The sequence below is a fragment of the Mauremys mutica genome, chromosome 12 (genome assembly GCF_020497125.1).
Source record: "Mauremys mutica isolate MM-2020 ecotype Southern chromosome 12, ASM2049712v1, whole genome shotgun sequence".
NCBI lineage: Eukaryota > Metazoa > Chordata > Testudines > Geoemydidae > Mauremys > Mauremys mutica.
Window position 1 is genome coordinate 11668625 of NC_059083.1, and position 21698 is coordinate 11690322.

The 21698-nt window shown below is 52.6% G+C and overlaps 1 protein-coding gene across 1 annotated transcript; it reads left to right on the plus strand.

Moving 5' to 3' along the window:
* The first annotated feature begins 29 nt into the window (after nucleotides 1-29).
* Nucleotides 30-20546, plus strand: VARS2 (valyl-tRNA synthetase 2, mitochondrial). Its single transcript, XM_044981918.1, has 30 exons — nucleotides 30-125; nucleotides 679-1021; nucleotides 7630-7711; nucleotides 7908-8008; nucleotides 8205-8326; nucleotides 8468-8534; nucleotides 8945-9042; nucleotides 9277-9358; nucleotides 9547-9666; nucleotides 9790-9901; nucleotides 10220-10308; nucleotides 10831-10921; nucleotides 11072-11199; nucleotides 11337-11440; nucleotides 11632-11713; nucleotides 12067-12143; nucleotides 12565-12652; nucleotides 12847-12952; nucleotides 13427-13497; nucleotides 13599-13724; nucleotides 13856-13960; nucleotides 14480-14548; nucleotides 14647-14725; nucleotides 14896-15023; nucleotides 15362-15514; nucleotides 16077-16286; nucleotides 17271-17382; nucleotides 17969-18150; nucleotides 18900-19049; nucleotides 19791-20546. Exons 2-30 carry the CDS (start codon nucleotides 782-784, stop codon nucleotides 19893-19895), a joined length of 3279 nt encoding a protein of 1092 aa, XP_044837853.1. The 5' UTR covers nucleotides 30-125; nucleotides 679-781; the 3' UTR covers nucleotides 19896-20546.
* The last annotated feature ends 1152 nt before the right edge of the window (nucleotides 20547-21698 follow it).

The window sequence follows — 21698 nt, forward strand, 5'->3', positions numbered from 1 at the left end:
AGGAAATGAGCAAAGCGCCGGGGCTCCGCCTTTCTCCGCTGATTGGCGCGCGCGGGTGAGGTCACAATTACCGGGCAGGGGGTCGCGGGACTGGAAGCTGCAAAGTTGCAACGTGAGGACGAGGGGTGAGAGCGGGAGCCAGGACGTCTGGGTTCTCCCCAGCTCTGGGGGGACGGGGGGTCAGAGTAAAGGGGGAGCCTGGGAGCTAGGGACTCCTAGGTTCTCTCCCCAGCTCGCAGAGGGGAGTGGGTGGGTTAGAGCAGGGGGGCTGGGAGCCAGGATTCCTGGGTTCTCCCCAGCTCTGGGAGGGGGGCTCTAGTGGTTAGAGTGGAGGGGGAGCCTGGGAGCCAGGACTCCTGGGTTCTCTCCACAGCTCGGGGAGGGGAGTGGGGTCTGGTGGGTTAGAGCAGGGGGGCTGGGAGCCAGGACTCCTGGGTTCTCTCCCCAGCTCACGGAGGGGAGTGGGGTCTGGTGGGTTAGAGCAGGGGGGCTGGGAGCCAGGACTCCTGGGTTCTCTCCCCAGCTCGGGGAGGGGAGTGGGATCTGGTGGTTAGAGCAGGGGGGCTGGGAGCCAGGACTCCTGGGTTCTCTCCCCAGCTCAGGAAGGGGAGTGGGGATCCAGGCCACTGGAGGCAGATAGCACCAGTCCCTGTGTCTCAAGTCTTATCCTCTCCCCAGCACCATGCCACCCCTGTGCCAGCACTGGTGTGGGGTGTGAGCTGCCAGGAGACGGGGACTCCTCCATTATCCAGCTGGCAATCAGAACCACCCACTGCCAGACATGGCACCAAACTGGATTGGATCTGGCACTGGTCGGACTCTGAGCTCCCTCCGCCAGCTGCTGCTCCAGGCTGGACCCCGGCACATCCCGTGTGGGCGGAGAACTTCCTCCCAGGCTAGCAAATCCGACCCCGAGGGGCTGGGGCAGAAAATGACCCAGCTCAAGAACAAGGCACAGAAACGGAGAAGGCAGCGTGAGAGGCTGGAGTCCATTGAAGCCGGAGTGGCCCAGAGGCAGGAGGTAGGGGGTGCTCTCTCCTGACTGTCAGTGCTGACCCCAATGCCCTGTCTCTGGTGAAACTAAATAGCCCCTTTTAACTCCAAGGGAGGACCTTATTTTTCCTTTTATGTGACCCTGCTTTGCAGAGTTGCTGTGCGCTCTCTATGCAGCTGCCCCACCCCAGAAGTGGCTGCATTTCAGCACCGCAAGAGCAATCCCTGTACAGCATTGCTGTGGACTGTTTTCCCCTAGCAGCTCCACCCCAGAGGCGGCTGCATTTCAGTGCTACAAGGTTTGCCCTGTGCCGTTGTCGGGGACTCGAACCCCAACAGCGAAGTTCGTTGTCTGACCGCAGAGTTACAGACAACACCAGCAAGGTCCAAAACAAAAGCTCTTTATTGACAAGTGCACGTGTCAGTAAAGAACTGCTCGTATCCGAAGAGAACCAGCCCCCCCTTTACAGCTTAGTATTAGCTTATATAGACAGTTTTATTACGTCATAAATTATTCACTTCACACAACCCATATCCCACCCCCCTTTGGTTAGTAACAAACCCTAATAACAAAGCACATCTGTCTTTCTTTATAATGTAAGCAAGTTGTGATGCCCCAGCAACTTTCTTATCAGCATAGTTGCCAAGCACCAGACACTGGAAGACAGGAGTTAACGCAGCTGGTAACTTGAGGAATGCACCTCCCTTTCGTATCTCACTTTTTCCCAGGGCTTTATGAAACATGCTGACTTCAGTCAGATTGACATAACTGGTTTTTGTGCTACATCTTTATTCAGGCCTAACAATCCCCCCTTTGTCCCTAGAGGACCAACGGGACTCTTGGGACAACAAATGATCGCTTGGCAGGGCACAACCGGGTTACGGTTTCTTCAGTTGCAGACGAAGCTTCAAATCGCCTTCAGGGGTAACAGTTCATTGGTCTGGGGCACTGACTATAAATCAGTTAGGTATACCAAGGGGTCTAATGTCCCAGATGTCTCGGTAAATAATTCAGTCCCACACGCCTCCTCCCCATGGACCCGGCAGGATCTGGTATGTGGGAGCCCACACCCACCCTAACCGGTCCAAATGCTTGGAAGGAGCACTGTGAATGTCCACACTTCCATCCAGAAAGTGTCCAAGTATGTCTTCATGACCACAGATCAGATGGTACTCCTGTGTGTCTGTAAGGGCAGTGGGCCAAGTCCAGTGCTCAGGATCAATTTAAACATACTAGATCCCACTGCAATGCCTTTTCAGCCTCAGTGATATTTAGTACCATCTCTGTCAGTAACTTCTGGGTCACAGAACTAAGGGTGGAAATGACATGTAACTCACCAACTCCAGCCTGTACTTAAGATAGCTGAGCATCAAAAATAAGTCTAGTGGCCTTTTCTAGTTGGCCCAATTTCTCATCATTTTCTTGGCCTTTAAGAATATTCCAAATGGCAGTGTACCATTGGCCCCTAGACCACAGGAACTTGGTCAATTCTCTTTCTTTCCAGAGGAAATAACCCAGGCCCTCTGTTGTGCTAATCTAATGGCAGCCCCTTGTGAGCAATCTGGGTATGTAAAAGCGATCTGAAAACTGGATAAGGACAATGGTATTCAAAATGCAATGAGGGAGGGCAATACATGCTGAAGGATTTATCCAAAACACAGGGCGCAGCCTGTAGAATAAACCCCAAAATCCAATTAATACCACAGTTCCAAATATAAGTCCCACAAATTTAGTCCTGCCAGTGTGTAATTCTTTGTTTCGTCACCAGGGTCAGTTCTCAATGTCCTTTCTGGTCAGGAATTCCTGGACTTTGGCAATGTCAGTGGAGTGAGTGTTTTTTTCTTCTTTCCCAAAACAGATGTAGTTTAGCATTCTACAGGGAAGAGATGATGAGTACATCACCCTGTAATGGTTTTGCTTCTTTTAGAAAAATTCAAAGGCACAATAGATTTGTCCGTGGACAAGGGAGAGGTTCAACCAGCACGTTACCTTGTCCTTTTGCCATGCTGTTCAGAAGCACAATAGAACTAGAAAAAAAATAGGCTTATCATCAGTAGGAGAATTCTTCTGAGGTGGAGGGGTCTTTTTGCAGAGAGAATCCTGGGTCCAAACAGTCAGTCTTTGGCACTTCACAGCGGTGTTGGTAGTCAGCAGGACTCAATACGGGCCTTTCCAGCATGGAGCCAAGGCAGTCTTTCGTTGAAGGATCTTTATGTAGACCCAGTCTCCTGGTTCCAAGGGGTGGGAGGGCTGCTAGGATCTTTGGGTTGTTTCTTCTTTACCTGTGAGAAAAGAAACCTAACACATTGCATTAGTGTCTTTGCAGAGTTTACAAATTTTATAGCTGCATGGGCAAATTTAAGTCCCCCCCTTGTTCCTTTTGAGGGTTAGCCAAGTCTTAGCTGTGAGGAGTGTCCTTGAACAATGTCAGTGTCTCAGCTTTAAACTGAGCATGTTATCTATTTTTTTTTTCAGTCAACTTGTTTGTTTTTTTTCGCTTCCCTTCTCAGCTTTTTTTTTTTTTTAACCTACAAAAAAAAACTTTCATGTTTTACATATACACCTGGTGTTAACAATGAACACATACACATTGCTGTTATACAGTACATTAGTCTCATCTAATATATGCCACATATACCATTTCACTAAAATAATGTTATTACAGAACTTGAGAACAACAAACCAAGACAAGCACACCCACTTCGATGAGTTCATTTAATACAAACTGTAGTCCAATAGCTTTCCACCATCCCCAGCCCTCTGGCTAGAAGTCTGAGGTAGCCAGAAGGATCCCATGTACAATATGGGGAGTGGGTTAACTTTCCATGCCCTTGCTTTCAAAGACTGTTAATATGCAAATTTCAATAACAATTGTCAATTAAAAGGTTTGGCCAATGTAGTATCTTTCTCCTACTTAAGAAAATGTATAAGACTTTAGTATATCACATTTTTCTGATGCATCCAAACACTTTGTATTCTAAGTTGAACAAAACAAATATCTGCATTTTAATCCAACACTGCTGCTTGATTTTAAATCAGACCATCCCATAAAAATATTAAACACATCAATTTTGGCCACAGGACAAACACCACAAGACAGAACATAGAACACAAAACACAATTTTTACTGTGCCAGCAAATCATGGTACGTTGAATGCTGTTCAGCCGGCATCAGTTGTCTCTGATTCTCTGAAAGACAAAACAGAAGTCTACCTCTTCTGGGCAGGCAATCATTACTAAAAATATACAAAGACTTTTGTTGATTTTAGGCAAAACAAGGGAATTACCCCATATTAATTAGATAATTTGCATTAATACAGATGCTTGCTGGCTCACTTTTTACTTGTAACTCCTGCTTGTAAACACTGAAAGAAAACATCATCACTCACAGTGCTCTTAGAGCCTAATACAATTTTAATTACATAGCACTGGATACATTCTTCAGCTAATTTAACAAAATTGTTCATAGCCAAATGATTGCAATCTAATAATTTATTTGCCTGAATTTATTTACAAACATTTCAAAGACACCAAGAACTTTTTACTTTAGTACATTTACAAAATTCAACTGCTGTTCCCTCCAGCAACTATAGAGTTAACTTTTCACTGTGCCTTAAATCACTTGCTTGTCCTTTCAACAACCACTTACCAACTCAGATCACCATGCCAAATATTCTTCTGAGTATTTGAACCCCTATGTGTATACTTACTTACTCCGTTCTTGTTTTTTTTTTTTCACTACACCCTAAAAGTTTCCAACCTGTTCTCCAAGCTCTCTGTCTGTTGCCTGGCCGCCTGGGCCCGATCCTTTTTTTCTTTTTTTTTTCTTCTTGAACCGTTTCTTCTTGAACCGTTTTTTTCTTCTTGAACCGTATTGCACTACCAGTTAGCTAGGAGGGTGGGCTTTTTAAGTAGCCCCCACCCTTCTGGTCCTTTCCCTAAAACATTTCTACTCACAAAACTACTCGAGTCCTCCCCTGTGAGACTTGCCACCTGGGCAAAACACATGGCCCACTGGCGTTGAACTATTCAATTTCCTCTTGTAGCAAACACACTGCTGTTACGACATATGCTGAGCACAAATGGTTAAATTTTAACAAGTCCCTGAAGGACTGGTACTTGCTTAGCCAGGGCTTCCTTTTCTAACTGGAAATCCTGTCTCAAGGCCTGCAACTTGCCCTGGCGCAGGTTTGAGTTGCCGCCTGGTTCATGATCCATGCTCTTAATTGCTCAATTCTAGTTATCAAGTACACATCTCGGCCCTTTTCTCCAACTACTCTATTGCCCAGTCCTGCTACGACTGGGGGCAGATCCACCTGCCACCCTTCCGGTCAACCAGGGTGGAGAGAAAAATGCTAAACCCCTCTCCAGTTCTCAGACTTACTGCAGCTGAGAGTAGGCTCACCTTTAATCATGCAATCCTCAACATATAACACCAAAAGTACCAAACAAAAGAAACACAAAACAAAGGTAAAACAGATAGATGGTGTAAATTCTATAGGGCTCCCCTATTCTCAATTGCTCACCAAACTGTGACAAATTTGTTACCAATTCATCTACTGCAGGACGTTGGGGGAACACACCATATAATCAAATTTTAAAGCTTAATTAAAAATAATAAAACAACAATGAAGAGTGTTGGGAACGCTCCCACATTACTCAGGAAGAACACGAATACTTTAACCCTTAAGCCACTTTAATACTCACACATGTCCAAACTGGCCACGTCTGTATAACGTTCAGAGAAGGGGAATAGGCAGACGGGAGATTATCCTGTATACAGCTTGTCCAGAATTTCCAACATGCTTCTGCTCTTGGGAGAGCTGTTTTTTACACCCTGGAATCTCCTGCAGTGTCTCTTTTAGAGAGTCCAGTTCAGATTCCAGCCCGTGGCTTCTCCAGTTTCACCAAGGCAAGCTGAATTTCAAATTAACCCGTTCCTAGACAAATTGCTCACACTGTGTCAGAGGCTTCACTTTGCTGATTAAAAGCTCCTTTGAGTTATATGATCTTATCTAGATTGAAGGTACCTTCTAATGGGCATTGTTTAGATAGATTTTCACGCGTGTAAAGATTCCAATTCTTTAAATACCTGCAGGTTTTAAGACCATAATGTACGTACATGTAACATGCTGGGGTACCCTTAGGGGGTGAGGTGGAATATTTAGACTGTCCCTCCCCCATTTTCCACACACACACACACCAAGGCCATTATTTCCTATTACCATGATGCATCATATCTTGCTGCACAGTCAATAAATTCAGATGGCGTGAGCCCAAGAGAGACTGACGTCCCCACGGACAGTCTTCCTCCCAGTGTGGCTCTGGGGCATATGCTGGGGAATTTTTACAAGAGCTCTCCATACAGCTTTAAACATACAGCTCCAAAAGCTACCTGGTTCCAGAAATCTTCTTTCAATCTTTAAGTATTAGAGACAATGGGGCGTCCCCCAGACACTTACTGCCAAATTGTTCCATTTTGTAAGGGGACTCTAACCCCTCTTTCCCGCGTCAAGGTAAAGGGACTCTAACCCCCACCTCCCGCGTCGAGCGCTCACTTACCTCTCCAGGGGACTCGAACACCTGGACTGGGACTCAAACCCAGGCTGGGACTCTAACCCAGACTACTTGGATCCTGTGCAAACCTGGACTGGGACTCTAACCCAGACCTAAGTTGTCAGGGACTCTAACCCCGACAATCTGCACTGGGACTCTAACCCAGGCAACCTTAACCCTACTCAACGGGTAGGTGGATGTTGCTGGATTTCTACGAGCTTCAGCTGGTTCACAGAACTCGCCTTATCGCCGACGCAGAGATCAGATTACCAGGCAAGGCTCCTCTAAATCAGAGGATGCGCGCTGCGTTGCCTCAGAGTCTGATCCCCCGCCGGAGAGTCAGACAGAGTCCCGGCGGAGTCGCCAAAGATGTCGGGGACTCGAACCCCAACAGCGAAGTTCGTTGTCTGACCGCAGAGTTACAGACAACACCAGCAAGGTCCAAAACAAAAGCTCTTTATTGACAAGTGCACGTGTCAGTAAAGAACTGCTCGTATCCGAAGAGAACCAGCCCCCCCTTTACAGCTTAGTATTAGCTTATATAGACAGTTTTATTACGTCATAAATTATTCACTTCACACAACCCATATCCCACCCCCCTTTGGTTAGTAACAAACCCTAATAACAAAGCACATCTGTCTTTCTTTATAATGTAAGCAAGTTGTGATGCCCCAGCAACTTTCTTATCAGCATAGTTGCCAAGCACCAGACACTGGAAGACAGGAGTTAACGCAGCTGGTAACTTGAGGAATGCACCTCCCTTTCGTATCTCACTTTTTCCCAGGGCTTTATGAAACATGCTGACTTCAGTCAGATTGACATAACTGGTTTTTGTGCTACATCTTTATTCAGGCCTAACACCGTGTTGCTGGGGGCTGTTACCTAGCTGCCCCACCCCAGAGGTGGCTACATTTCAGTTCAGTGCGATCCCACCCCAATCTTCTCTATGATAAATGACACAGATTAAATATCTGTTATTCTGTAGCGTGACAAAGCCAGATCTATGCAATCGTCCCCAGTATGGAGCCTGGTTCATATCCCAGCATCTTCTTAGGTGTGTTTGGGTTTTTTTTCCCCAGGTACCTCAGGAGCAGGCTAAGGTGTGGGCTCCGAAAGACGTGGTTCTGTATGACATCCCAACGGCCGCCGGTCAGAAGAAAGGTATGATGGGAAAATGTAACCCCTCATGCACCCCTCTGGCTCACAGCTGGCATGAGAGCGTTCTGTGCAGGGTCCATCCGTCCGTAGCCTCGCTGTCTCTCTCCAGTCCCTAGGCCAGGCACTGGCCCCACCCCTATAGAGACTTTGTTAGGGGCCTCTCTGTTCGTGGCTAACCGTATGCTGGGTCTCTCCCTAGACACTTCCGTGCCCTTGCCGGCCGCTTATAGCCCCCGCTACGTGGAAGCCGCGTGGTATGCATGGTGGGAGAAGGAAGCATTCTTCAAACCTGAATATCAGGTAAAAACATCCCACGGAATCAGAGTCCCACCCTTGAAATGGGTGGTGATAGGGCTCAAAGCTGCACTAGGGGGCGCTGTGCTGCGGGGAGCGGGGCAGGGGGCTCAGCAGGGGGCGCTCCCCCCTCACAGTGCTGGCCCCAGGGGTGCAGTAGGGGGCGCTGTGCTGGTTAAAACACCCTCTCTCTGTGTCTCAGAGCCGGCAGCCCCATAAGAAAACAGAAACCTTCTCCCTCTGCATCCCCCCGCCCAATGTCACGGGGTCCCTACACCTGGGCCATGCTCTCACGGTAGCCATCGAGGACTCGCTGGTGCGATGGTGAGTAGAGGCTCAGAGGAGTGGAGAATGGGCTGTGGGGCCTTTCCCCTCTGGCCCCGGGGCAAGGGACTGGCTGGCTCGGGGGTGGGGCGGTTTGTGGCACACAGGGCCCGGCTGGTGGCTCTCCTACTTGTGTTGCAGGCGCAGGATGCAGGGCTGCCAGGTGTTGTGGGTGCCGGGATCGGATCATGCAGGAATTGCCACTCAGGTGAGACCAGAGGGGAAAGGGTCCGGGTGCATGTACACTGCCGGAGAGTAGCCACAGAGAGGGCAATGGAAGCATTAATCTGCTGGCACGAGGGGTCAGGTCGGCAGAGCTACAGGGCTCTGGGGCATGGGATTTTTCCACCCCTGAGTGATGGAGCTAGGTCAGCTGAAATCCCAAGTGTAGGTTGGGCTATAGTGGGTGTGTGCTGGAGGGAATCAACACTGCGCATGGTGCTGAAATGCAGCCACCTCTGGGGTGAGGCAGCTGTGGGGAACAGTTCCCAGCAACGCTGCACAGGGATGGCTCTTGTAGCACTGAAATGCTGCCACCTCTGGGGTAAGGCAGCTGGGGGGTCTGTGTGTGTGTGTGTGTCCCCCTCTCTCTGTTCACTCTCCCTTCTCCCCCGGCAGGCGGTGGTGGAGCGCAAGCTCTGGAAGGAGCGGGGCGCCCTGCGGCAGGACCTGACGCGGGGGGAATTCCTGGCCGAAGTCTGGAAATGGAAAGAGGAGTGAGTGCAGCTGTGGCATCACCAGCCTGAGTCAGTGCTGGCCTTTGCGGGGGCAGTAAGAGGTGCTGGGCTTCAGAGAGCGAGATGGGCTTAGTGGGGGGTGCTGGCCCCTGGCAATCAGTGCTGGCTCCAGTGCCCCTGTGTGGCGCTAGGGGGCGCTGTGCTGCAGGGAGTGGGGCTGGCACTGTCCCCTGGCAGTCAGTGCTGTAAATCAATGTCTCTTTCTCTGATCAGGAAAGGGGACGAGATTTTCCGGCAGCTCAAGGCTCTGGGGGCATCTCTGGATTGGGACCGAGTCTGCTTCACCATGGATGCTGTGAGTGTCTGACGTGCAAAGATGCGACTGTTCATGATCCAGGACTCGTGGGATGTAGTGGTCAAAGCACAGCTGGCTGGGGGTCAGGACTCCTGGGTTCTCTCCCCAGCTCTGGGAGGGGAGTGGGATCTCTCTCTGGTTGGTCCTGGGACAGTCCCAAGCGAATGCCATTCCCTTCACCCACACAGGGGTTCTCAGCAGCTGTGGCAGAGGCATTCGTGCGATTGCACGAGGACGGGCTGGTGTACCGCGAGCGGCGCCTGGTGAACTGGTCGTGCGCCCTGCGCTCCGCCATCTCCGACGTGGAGGTGAGTGCATGGTCTGGGGGGCAGCGCGGGGGATTGGAGGTGGGTTGTATCTTGGAGGGCTGTAGTTGGAGGAGAGCAGTGTGGTCCCCGCCCAAGTCTCGTGACACAGTCTCTTCCCGGCAGGTGGAGACCCGGCAGCTCCGGGGTCGGAGTGTGCTCCCTGTTCCCGGCTGCCCGGCCCCGGTGCCCTTTGGATTGATGTTCACCTTTGCCTACAAAGTGGATGGACAGGAGGGTGAGTTCCCAAGCTCAGTACAGGTGCGGACGGCAGGTGTTCCCCAGCTTACCTCCTCCCCTCCCGCCCCCCAGAGGTGGCTGCATCTCAGTGCTGGGTGAGCAATCCCTATGCTGTGTAGCTGTGGGGCTGTTCCCCAGCTGCCCCACCCTAGAAGTGGCTGCATCTCAGGACTGGTTGAGCGATTCATGTGCTATGTTGCTGTGCGGGTTCCCCAGCAACCCCACCCCAGAGGTGGTTTTTTCATGATGATAATCCAGCCCCATAAGGTCACCCCCTTTCTGTCTCTCCCTTGCCCTGTCTCTCTGTCGGGAGAAGATGAGGAACTCCCCGTGGCTACCACCCGCCCGGAGACGATGCTCGGGGATGTGGCTGTGGCCGTCCATCCCGACGACCCACGGTTCACGGTAAGGGGCAGAGAGGGGGTGTGTGTCTGGGATGAAGGGGGCAGGGTGTCTCGCAGGTGAGAGGTCATCTCCATGGAGACAGGGTGGAGCCACTTTGGGGCAAAGGAGAATAAGTTGTCTCCTTGGAGAAGGGGGTGGGGTTTTGGAGGAAGGCGGTGTCCTCTCCATGGCGACAGGGATTGGGTCTCATGGGGCAGAAGGGTGAAGTCATCTCCATGGATACAGTCTGGTGTCTCCTGAGAGACAGGGGCAGGGTCTCTTTGGGGGGAGAAGGAGGCTCATGGCTCTGGAGAAGGGGCTGTGGTCTCATGGGGAGGAAGGCGGAGTCATCACTATGGAGATGAAGTTCATCGTCATGGAGACTGTCATCTCTGGGGTCGGGGCGGGCTCTCTGGAGGAGAAGGGAGGGTTGTTGCCGTGGACTTGGGGGGTGGGGTATCCATGGAGTTTAAAGTGGGGGATCACTGGAAGTGTCGGGGCATAATGGATCATGGTTTTGATTCGCCCTTTTTATTTTGACAGCACCTGCACGGCAAGCAGCTCCTGCACCCGTTCACTGGGCGCCTCCTGGCCATCATCACAGACCCCCTGGTGGAACGAGACCTGGGCACAGGTAAGCACCAGGCCCCTCACCCCTGTCAGGTCTCTGAGTTGGGCACTGGCTGGATGGTGGCTGTATTGGTGTCAGTGGTGGGATCCAGTTGGTGTCAGTAGTGGGATCCAGGTCTTAGAGGTTCTTTCCTCTCCACCACGCCCGCTGCAGGAGCGTTGAAGGTGACGCCGGCACACAGCCATGCTGACTACGAGCTGGGCAAGCACCATGGGCTGCCCCTGGTCTCTGTGATCGGGGAGGATGGGGCCATGACAGCTGAGTGTGGAGACTGGCTCCAGGTAATGACCCCCCTCAGTCCTGACCTACAGCCCACTGCTGTCCCAGCCCTGGACTCCCCCCTTTCAGCTCTGCTTGTGCCCCTCAATCCCAGCCCGCAGCCCCTCTGTTTTACTCCTACTGCTCTGTTCCTTCCTAGGGCCTGAATCGCTTTGTGGCTCGCGAGAAGGTGGTGTCTGCCTTGAAGGAGAGAGGCCTGTACCGGGGTATGAAGGATCATGCCATGGTGCTGCCCCTCTGCAGGTAGTACCCTCCCTTGCCAGTGGAGGATGGTGCTGGGGAGTGAGGGGTGTTCAGTAGGGGGCGCTCTCCCCTTGCTGTCAGTGTTAGCCCCAATGCCCCAGTGTGGCGCTAGGGGGTGCCGTGCTTCAGGGAGTGGGTAGGAAGTTCCAGGATATTACAAATAAATCTATTTCTCTTTTTCCATCCCACAGTCGCTCCGGGGACGTGGTTGAGAACCTGCTGAAGAGCCAGTGGTTTCTCCGGTGTGAGGGAATGGCCCAGAGAGCCCTGGAGGTGAGGGATCCCCTAATGGCAGCTCCCACATGGCCACCGCTCAGCACAGGGAGTCCTGACTCCCAGCCCTCCCCTGCTTTAACCACTAGTTCACCTGACCTTGATTTAAGCCGTGATGGTGCCTCCATATTGGACTGCACAAATCCCTGAAGCATAGGCTGTAAGAGTTAATCTTGCTCTGGATGGGATTTACATAAGAATCTCCTGGTGGTGTCTGGTGGCAGTAGTGGGATACAGGATTCTCTCCTGAGAACTTCCCTAGTTCTGGGGGCTGTAGTGCAGCTTGGTCTGTCTGCCCTCTCGGAGGTTCTGCTGTCCAAGCCAGGTTTGCTTATCAGTCTCTCTCCCCTCAGGCTGTGGAGTCAGGGCGTCTGAAACTCACCCCGAAATTTCATGAGAAGAACTGGAGGACGTGGCTGTCCAACATCAGGTGAGGGGAGTTCTGCCCCACTCTGTCATTAGACCCTCCTCCCCCTCCAGAGCTGCAGATAGAACCCAGGAGTCCTGGTGTCCAGCCCTACCTGCTGTAACCCACTAGACCCCATTCCTCTCCCAGAGTGGGATAGAACCCAGTAATCCTGACTCTCAGCCTCCCACTCCCATCCCAGACCTGGGATAGAACCCAGGAGTCCTGACTCCCAGGCTCCGCCCCTCTCCTCTCTGGAGCCAGGATCCATCTTTGTTTAGTTTGTGAGCAACCCTATAATAACAATCTGGCATGTCAACAATTCAAAGGGAAGGCTGTCTCCTAAGCGGAATCTGGAATGGCTCTCTATCGTCCCTTGTGGCTAACTGGGGAACTGGCATTAAACAAAATAATCTTATTGGCTTTATTCTTTGCTTTATCGTAGCGATTGGTGCATTTCCCGACAGCTGTGGTGGGGCCATCAGATTCCAGCCTATCAGGTCTCTGTCTCAGGGTCATGTGACTTAGGCAAGGTGAGCTGTTTGCTTATCTGGAATGTTAGTGGCTGTGGGGAGAAGCTCCTGGCTATGCCAGCCCCAGCCTCTCCCAGCAGGGGGCGCTGTGGGAAGTGGGGCAAGGACGCTGGCTGTTGGGGGAGCTCCTGGCTACTCAACAGGGGGCACTTTAGCTAACTTACTTGCATCTCTTGTCACGCGTTTATTAACAGGATGGGAGTGATGCATTGTGGGTAGTGGGCAGGACAGAGGCGGAAGCCCGCAGAAAAGCATCAGGGATTTTGAAGAAACCGGAAGAGGAAGTGGAGCTGGTGAGAGGTGAAGAGAAGGGGCTTCTAGGGGGTGACTCTGGCAAGGAAGGAGGGGGTAAAGCCTCAAGTAACAAATGGGGGAACGCCCCAGGGCTTCTCACTCCCCGCGTGCACTCACTTTCCACCCCTGTCTGCTTCAGGACCTACTTTTGGTGGGTGAAGTGGGATACACAAAATTTCAACTATTTGCATAGGCTGTTACCCAGAATACTTGGCTTATGCCAGAGCAGGCCTTGGTGTCCCCATTCTGGAATTGGGGGGATGCCCTGTAATTTTGGGGGTGCGCCTGAGGGCAAATAACCCCGGAGTTGTTTCCTGTAGTGACCCCAACTTGTTTCGGACCCAGGGAAATTGGGGTAGTGCCCTACCCTAAGGGAGGCAGACGAGACCATGCAGAGATTATTGTAGGGTCCCCAGCGTGCTGCCTCCTTTGCCAACCTACCAAGCAGCTCATCGGCCGATGCTCTGTTTGTGTCTCCAGATGCTGATGTCCTGGATACCTGGTTCTCTTCTGCCCTCTTCCCCTTCGCCGCACTGGGCTGGCCCCGTAAGGTGAGCGACACAGAGAGCAAAGGGGACAGGTGGGATGCCGGGCTGGATGGGCCCATTGCTCTGCTCGGGGTTGGCTCACTCCTTCTCTTCCTCGACTGCAGGTTGGAGACCTCCAGGAATTCTATCCCAACAGCCTCTTGGAGACGGGCAGCGACCTGCTCTTCTTCTGGGTGGCTCGGATGGTGATGCTGGGGGAGCAGCTGACCGGAGAGCTGCCGTTCTCCCAGGTGCGCGAGGCAGGGGGAGCCCAGGGCTGAGATAATAGGGGGGCTTTGGGTTGGGATTGAGGGGCGCCGGCAGAGCTGTGGTGGAGGGACCCAGGGCTGGGATAATGGGATCTGCGGTTCTCTCTTTCCAGGTTTTCCTGCACTCCCTGGTGCGTGATGCCCACGGCCGGAAGATGAGTAAATCTCTGGGGAATGTCATAGACCCACTGGACGTCATTCATGGAGCCTCCCTGCAGGTACCGCACCCCCCTCCCTCCCCGAGAGACCCTACAACAACAAAGTGGCCCCTGCAGCTTTCCAACAGAGCCCCAGAGAGACCCTGCAACAATGCACTGGGCCCTGCATCTCTCCCTCCCACCCCGAGACACCCAATAACAAACAGGGCCCTGCATTTCTCCCCCCACCCTGAGAGACCCTTCAGTAACAAACTGGACCCTGTATTCGCCATCCCCCTCGAGAGACCCTGCAATAACAAGACCCTTCATCTCTTCCCCGTCCCCCACCCCAAGACACCCTACTATAACAAACTGGACCCTGCATCCCAGAGAGACCCTGCAATGACAAACAGGGCCCTGCACTCCCCCCCACAACAACACAACCTCCATGCTCCAGGCACCCCTATAATAACAAACCAGCTCTCCCAGCCCCTCCAGGAGACCCTACAATAACAAACTGGCCTGCACTCACCAGAGACCCTACAAAAACACATCCCTCCCCATCATGCCTGCCCCGATAAGGTTCTCTCCTCATTGCAGGATTTGCAGGGGAGGCTGCGAGATGGGAACCTGGACCCCCGAGAGGCGGCCATCGCTATGGAGGGACAGGTGGGTCCTTCCCCTCCCTCGTCCTGCCCCACTGACCCCCCTCCCCCTATTCCCTTCATTCAGCTCCTCCCCTTCATATCATCCTCCTTCCATTCCAGAGACGAGACTTCCCCCAGGGGATCCCCGAATGCGGCACCGACGCCCTGAGATTCGCGCTGTGCTCCCATCGGGTCCAAGGTGAGAGCAGGTGCCTTTCCCCTCTAGGGGGCGCTAGCTCTGACCCTGCCTCGGGTGGGGGGACTGGCTCGCTCAGGGAAAGGGACATGGGGCCTTCCCCTCTGGGGGGCGCTGGCTCTGATCCAGCCCCAGGACCGGGACCTTTCCCCACTTCTCTGCATTGCCCCCAGGGGACGACATTAACCTGGACGTGGCCACGGTGCTGAGCTCCCGGCACTTCTGCAACAAGGTGTGGAACGCCGTCCGATTCACTCTGGGGGCCCTGGGAGAGGGGTTTGCCCCCCAGACCCCGGAGGAGGTAATGGGGTGTTTTGGGGAGGAGTTATGAACAGCATTGGTTCCCTCTGCTGCCTGTGGGTGGAACAGCAGGGGGCAGTATAATGGGGAGGAGGGGGCACTGGGTATCAATGGCTCCCTCTGCAGGGCACATGTGGTATTGCAGGGGGTAGTATAATGAGTGAACATGGATGTATCTGACATGCTCTGTTGGGGACAGGGTGCATGGCAGGGAGGTGGGGAAATACTGGGTCTATGTGGTGCCCTCTGCTGGGCTTGGGTGGTATTGCAGAAAGGCAGCAATGAGCCCCAGAGATGTCTATAACTAGGGCTGGAGTCAATCCTCCATCCCCCCCGCAGGTCTGCCCCAGCTCCCCCATGGACCGATGGATCCTCAGTCGTCTCTACCACACTGCAGCAGACTGCAGCCAGCGGTTCGGGGAGTATGAGCTGCATTTGGTCACATCCACCATCCACCACTTCTGGCTGCACAACTTCTGCGACGTCTACTTGGTGAGTGTCGGTTCTCCTCTGGCCTGGGTGGGAATCCTGCCCTAGCCCCTGTTTCTTCCTGTTTAAAAAATATATGCTCAAGAAGAAGCAGATCAGGATTGAGAGGTCTGGGGGGCCTGCGGGTCAGGATTGAGAGGTACAGGTAGACCTGGGGGGGATACCAAATGAGATGTCCCAGTGTCTTGGTCCCATCTACAACTCTCCTTTGTTTATCTTTCCAACCTACCTGTCCAACCCATCATCCAGTCTTCCACCCAACTTTGTAATATACCCACCCCAACGTATCCATCCAACCATCCTTCCAACCCAACATATCCATCCAACCGTCCGTCCAACCCAGCCCAATGGTTGTATCCATCCAACCATTTGTCCAGCCCAGCCCAGCCCATCACATCCAACCATCCATCCAACCCAGCATATCCATCCAACCGTCCGTCCAACACAGCTCAACCCATCATGTCCAACCACACAGTGTCCAACCTATCTAACCCAATGTAACTAACCCATCCATCCAACACAACCTATCCACCTAAGCTATCATCACCTCTCCCTCTCTTGGCAGGAGTCGGTGAAGCCCGTGTTGCAGAGCAGGGATCAATCCCGAATCCTACAGACCCGCCAGACGCTCCTCAGCTGCGCCGACCTGGGCCTGCGCCTCCTCTCGCCCTTCATGCCCTACCTGACGGAGGAGCTGTGGCAGCGGCTCCCTAAGCCGGACGGGGACTCTGCTCCCAGCATCTGCGTGGCCGGATACCCCAGTGCTGGGAAGCTGGTGGGTGAGCTTAGGGTGCCGAACGGGAAGGGGTGACTCAGTGGAGAGGGGATTGGGACCTCTGGGATGAGTTAAGTTCCCTGCCCTGCCACTGCCTGCCTGTGTCATCGTGGGCAAGTCACTGAATCTTTCTAGGCCTCTGTGAAACAGGAATAATAATAATAATAATTAACTCTCCCCTTGTCTAGTAGACAATGAGCTCTGTGGGGCAGGGACTGTCTCTCCCTGTGTGTCTGTGCAGCGCCCGGCCCAATGGGGCCCTGATCTCAGCTGGGGCAGGGACTGTCTCTCCCTGTGTGTCTGGGCAGCGCCCGGCACAACAGGGCCCTGATCTCAGCTGGGGCAGGGACTGTCTCTCCCTGTGTGTCTGAGCAGCGCCCGGCACAACGGGGCCCTGATCTCAGCTGGGGCTTTTCTATGTTACCGTAACGCAATAATTAACAACAGCATCACAAGTGAGGGGTCACTGGTTTGTTACTGTAGCTTTGATTATAAACCCATGGTCTTTGCTAGCAGTAGATTGACAGAGATGGTAGTAGGAGGTGGGGAGGTTGTTACTGGAGGGTTGATGATACACCCTGGGCTTTGCTAGCAGTAGGTACGTAGAGGTTGGGGAGTTTGGGTGTGGGGGCAAAACACTGGTTTGTTTTTGTAGGGTTGCATATAACACTTGATATTTACTCTCAGTAGATCCACAGAGGTATGAGCTGGCCCTGATGGTTATTGTAAAGTTGCCAGGCACGTGTAGATCCACAGAAGTAGGAGCCAAGGCTGGGTTGTTGCTGTAGGGTTGACCATAAACTCCTGGACTTTAACAGCAGGAGAGAGCACTTTGGGGGTGAGAGGTGCTGGGTTGTTGTTGTAGGGTTGCTCATGAACAGTTAGCCCTGGACTCCAGTAGGACCTGGGGGAAGCAGCCTTAGGCAGCACGGCTTCCTGGTGGGGCCGGTCGGAAACCACTGAATTCCCTTCTCTTCGCTGCAGGCCCATTGGTGTCGCCCCACGGAGGAGGATGACTTCCTGCTGGCACAGGAAGTGGTGCGGGCGGTGCGCGCCCTGAGGGTGACCTACCGGCTGACGAGAGTCCGGCCGCCTGGTGAGCAGAGGAATCCCTGGCCATAGGGGCAGGAGGGAGTTCATGCCCCATGGCCTCGGTGCAGAGCTTGTCAATGACGGGCACTGATTAGTGCCACCTGGGCTGGGTGTTTAGGAACCTGGCTAAATTGCCTTGTCCTTACAGGACATGGGAGGGTGCAGCCCCTTGGGGACTGCAATTCACAGCATGCACTGAGAGAGCAGCCTCACCGCATTGGCTGCCATCCTGGCACTAGCTCGATCATGTCCACCTGATGTGATAGGTGTGGCCCGTGGGGGACTACAGTTCCCAGAATGCACTGGGAGGGGAGCCTTTGCTCCATTGATTCTAGCCTTATCTTGTGTGGTTGCACCATACGGGTAAGATGGTGGCTGTGCCCACTGGGGAAGACTCTAATTCCCCAACATGCACTGGGAGGGCAACCTTACCACATTGGCCGCCAACCTGGCTCTGCCCCTGTTTGGTCCCTCCAACATGGCGGGTATGGCCAATCAGCACTACAATTCCCAGCATGCCCTGGGAGGGCTGCCTTGCCCCATAGGCTTATGGTCTCTCTCTCTCTCTCTCTCTCTCTCTGACCCTGCAGTCTACCTGATGTGCTCAGAGCCAGCTGCCCACAGGGTGTACGAGGAGTACAAAGAGCCCCTGCAAACCTTGTCCCTGGCGGGCTCTCTGGAGCTTTGCCCCTCCTCCAAGGGGGCAGAGCCTCCTGTGGGCTGGGTGCGGGGAAGAGTGAACGACCACACTGAGGTCTATCTGGACCTTCAGGTAAGTGCCAGATGCAAACTTCAGACATCAGGGCAGGTTGGGATGGAGGGCGGGGGGTCAGGAAGAACACTGGATAGTGTTGCTCACTGAGGTGCATTGTGGGAGAGGTTATGGCTTCCTCTGGCAATTGCAGCAGGCGGGATACCGGGCTAGATGGGCCTGTGGTTCTGATCTGGGGTGGCAGAGGGCAGGGAAGGATCCCAGGCTAGACTGGTCCCTGGGACCTTGCATTTGGAGATGGGTTAGAGGAGGCAGGGGAGCAGTGTTCAGAGATCGGGGCCCACTGGGGAGAAGGCGCTGGGCCAGTCAGGAATGTCCTGATGGGGAGCTGGAGAGGAGACGACTCAGGCTCCAGTTCCCATTGCCTAGAGGGTTAACTAGGCTCTTGGCTTGAGGTTGCACCACATTCCCTTGGGAAAATTATTTCCCTAGCGGGACTGTGGCTGTATTGCCACAATGGGGCATACTCTGGGATTGAACCTGGGACCTGAAAACCCATCCTCAAGCCCTTTGGCTAAAGGGCTCCTCTCCCCACACCACTAAGACGTGGTGTTGGCAGCAGGGTCCTATACCCACTGTCACCTCTAGAGGGTGACATGGTCGCACATTTAACCAGGGTGTTTGTTCTATCCCCAGAACGGTCTGTTATACCCAGTGTCACCACTAGAGGGTGACATGATCACACACACTTAATGCTTGTATTATTCTTCACCTGGCCGTTCCTTACCATCCTTTCCTGACAATCCCAGGGGCTGGTTGACCCCGAGGCGGAGCTCCCCAGGCTAGCATCCCATAAGAAGAAGCTGGAGCAGCAGATCTCGGCGCTCACGGCACGGACCCAGGCATCTGGTTACCAGGAGAAGGTCTCACTGAGAGCCCAGGCAGAGTGTCAGCAGAAGGTGATGGGTGGCAGTGGCTGGTGGGGTTTATGTCTGGTTGAAAAGCTTTTAAAATATTTATTAAATGGGAAAAAATCCCTTTTCCTACATTCACATTTTCACCTTTCTGATGATTATTTTATTATTTTGTGAATATTTGGGGGGGGGAGGGAGTTTTGCTTTAAACTTTTTTTCCTGAAAATTTTGCTTATTTTTAATCAAAACCTTTCTTTGTTTTCCCCGAGTTTCAAAAGTCACTTTTTTTTTTTTGAAAACCATTTTGTTTTTAAATATTTCCAGTGAATTTTTTTTAACCCCACCCTGTGATTTCAACTGACTCAGACTAAAAAAAGAAACCATTTGAGACAGAGCTTAGGAAATGAGAAACGAACACATTTGATTTTAAACCAGGCAAAAAGGGCAAGAAATACCATTTTTGAATTTTCAAAATTTCTTGGGCAAACATTTTTCTTTTGTATGTATGAGAGAGAGAGAGAGAGGCTTAGGCCAGCTGCATGTGTGTGTGTGTGTTGATCCCCATGACGGGTGAATTTGGAGGTGGGAGGATATGGGGGTGTGTGTGTGTGTGTGTGTGTGTGTGTGTGTGTGTATGTATGTATGTATGTATGTATGTATGTTGATCCCAGTGACGGGTGATTTGGAGGTGGGAGGATGTCAGGGTTGGGAGGGGGGGCGTGTCGGCGATGGAGGACGTGACTACGTTGATCAGATCTGGATTCCCCTCTCCCTCCCCTCCGGTAGATTTCCTCTCTCCAGACTGAGCTGGCGCAGCTGAATCAGGCCCTGGAGAGCTTCGGCCGCATGGCAGCAGGGCTGGGAACGCCTCTGTCAGCCGCTGATGAATGAGTCACCTCTGGGCAAACTGGATCTGTCCCTGCTGGATGTGGAAGGCACCCAGGCGATCAAGAGGCCGCAGGCTGGGCTCTAATGCTGAGGATCAACGTGACTGAGATGCGAAGAGTCTTGAAGGCCTGTAGGGGGCCAGCTGCAGGGGGTCACTCGTGTTGCAGAGCAGGACTGTGGGTGCAAAGCACCAGAGCGCAGGTGCAGAGTGCTCTCTCCTGGCCACCAGGGGTCACACTCACGCCATGGGTAGCGCAAACAAGCCAATTTCTGAGGGACAGAGGAAAGTGCCCTGTCTGGGTGCATGGCACATCCCTTGTCCCCCTCTAACCTCAGGACAGGGCTCACCTCTAGGGGGTGCCATGACCCTCAGGCTGTGACACCCCCCAAGCCCCCCCACCATGAGGGCAATTCAGACTGAACGGCCTCTGGGCTTGGATTTCCCGCAGGATCCACCCCAGAACCAGCTTCTGTTTGTCAAACCAGGCGCATCCCGGTGGGCAGATGTCACAGACCTATAGCCTGTTCATCTCTAATGGCGCTGGCTTTTATGGAAATGAGGCGGGGCCCCGTGGGCTTCTGGGAAAATGAGCCAGCAGGTCTGTGGGGAAGTTGGATCACTCATTAAAACTGATGGGGAACTAACTTGCTCTGTGATGTCTGAGCTGTTTTTATAGCGTCGCCTGAAGACACACGCCTGTGTGTGTTGTGGTTGTCGCCTGGACTCCTGATGGTGTATGTGTTTATAGTGAGGACTTAGGAATTCCCAGTTAACACTCTGAAGTTTGGTAGGTTCTTGGCCCAAGATCGGGCCCTGGATCAGTAGAATTGCTGTTCACTTGGGAACTGTGGTGTGCCGGGGTGGAACATTCACACTTAGAAAAAAACCTTCTGTATTTGGAATTGTTTTAAGACACTTCGACAAGTGACAAACATTCCAGCCCAAGATAAGACAGAATGTGCGGCTGAGCATCTATCTACTCACACCGATCTGGCAGAACAACCTGAAATGTTAGTGATTATCTTCCTCCTCATCATCATCAATAGTCGTCATGCCCGCATCTCCCACCCACTGCTTATGCTAAGGCGTTTTGGGTCTTATGCCTTGATTAGTTGAGCTAAGCTATTGTCTGAGAAGCCTTGAGGTGCATTGGTTCATGGCTAGTCTGCCTTAACTTACAAATGCCTCTATCATATTGCCCCTATATAAATCCATGGTGCTCCCACATCTTGAATACTGCCTGCAGATGTGGCCACCCCATTCGAAAAAAGATATCTTGGAAATGGAAAAGGTTCAGAAAAGGGCAACAAAAATGATTAGGGGTATGGAACAGTTTCCATAGGAGGTGAAATTGATAAGACTGGGACTTTTCAGCTTGGAAAAGAAACGACTAAGGGGGGATATGACAGAGGTCTATAAAATCAGGACTGGTGTGGAGAAAGTAAATAAGGACGTGTTATTTACTCCTTCACAGAACACTGGAGCTAGGGGTCACCCAATGGAATTAATAGGCAGCAGGTTTAAAACAAATAATAAGGAAGTATTTCTTCACACAACGCACTGTCAACCTGTGGAACTCCTTGCCAGAGGATGTTGTGAAGGCCAAGACTATAACAGGGTTCAAAAAAGAACTAGATAAATTCATGGAGGATAGGTCCATCAGTGGCCATTAGCCAGGATGGGCAGGGATGGTGTCCCTAGCCTCTGTTTGCCAGGAGCTGGGAATGGGCGATAGGGGATGGATCACTTGATGATTCCCTGTTCTGTTTATTCTCTCTGGGGCACCAGGCATTGGCCCTGTCAGA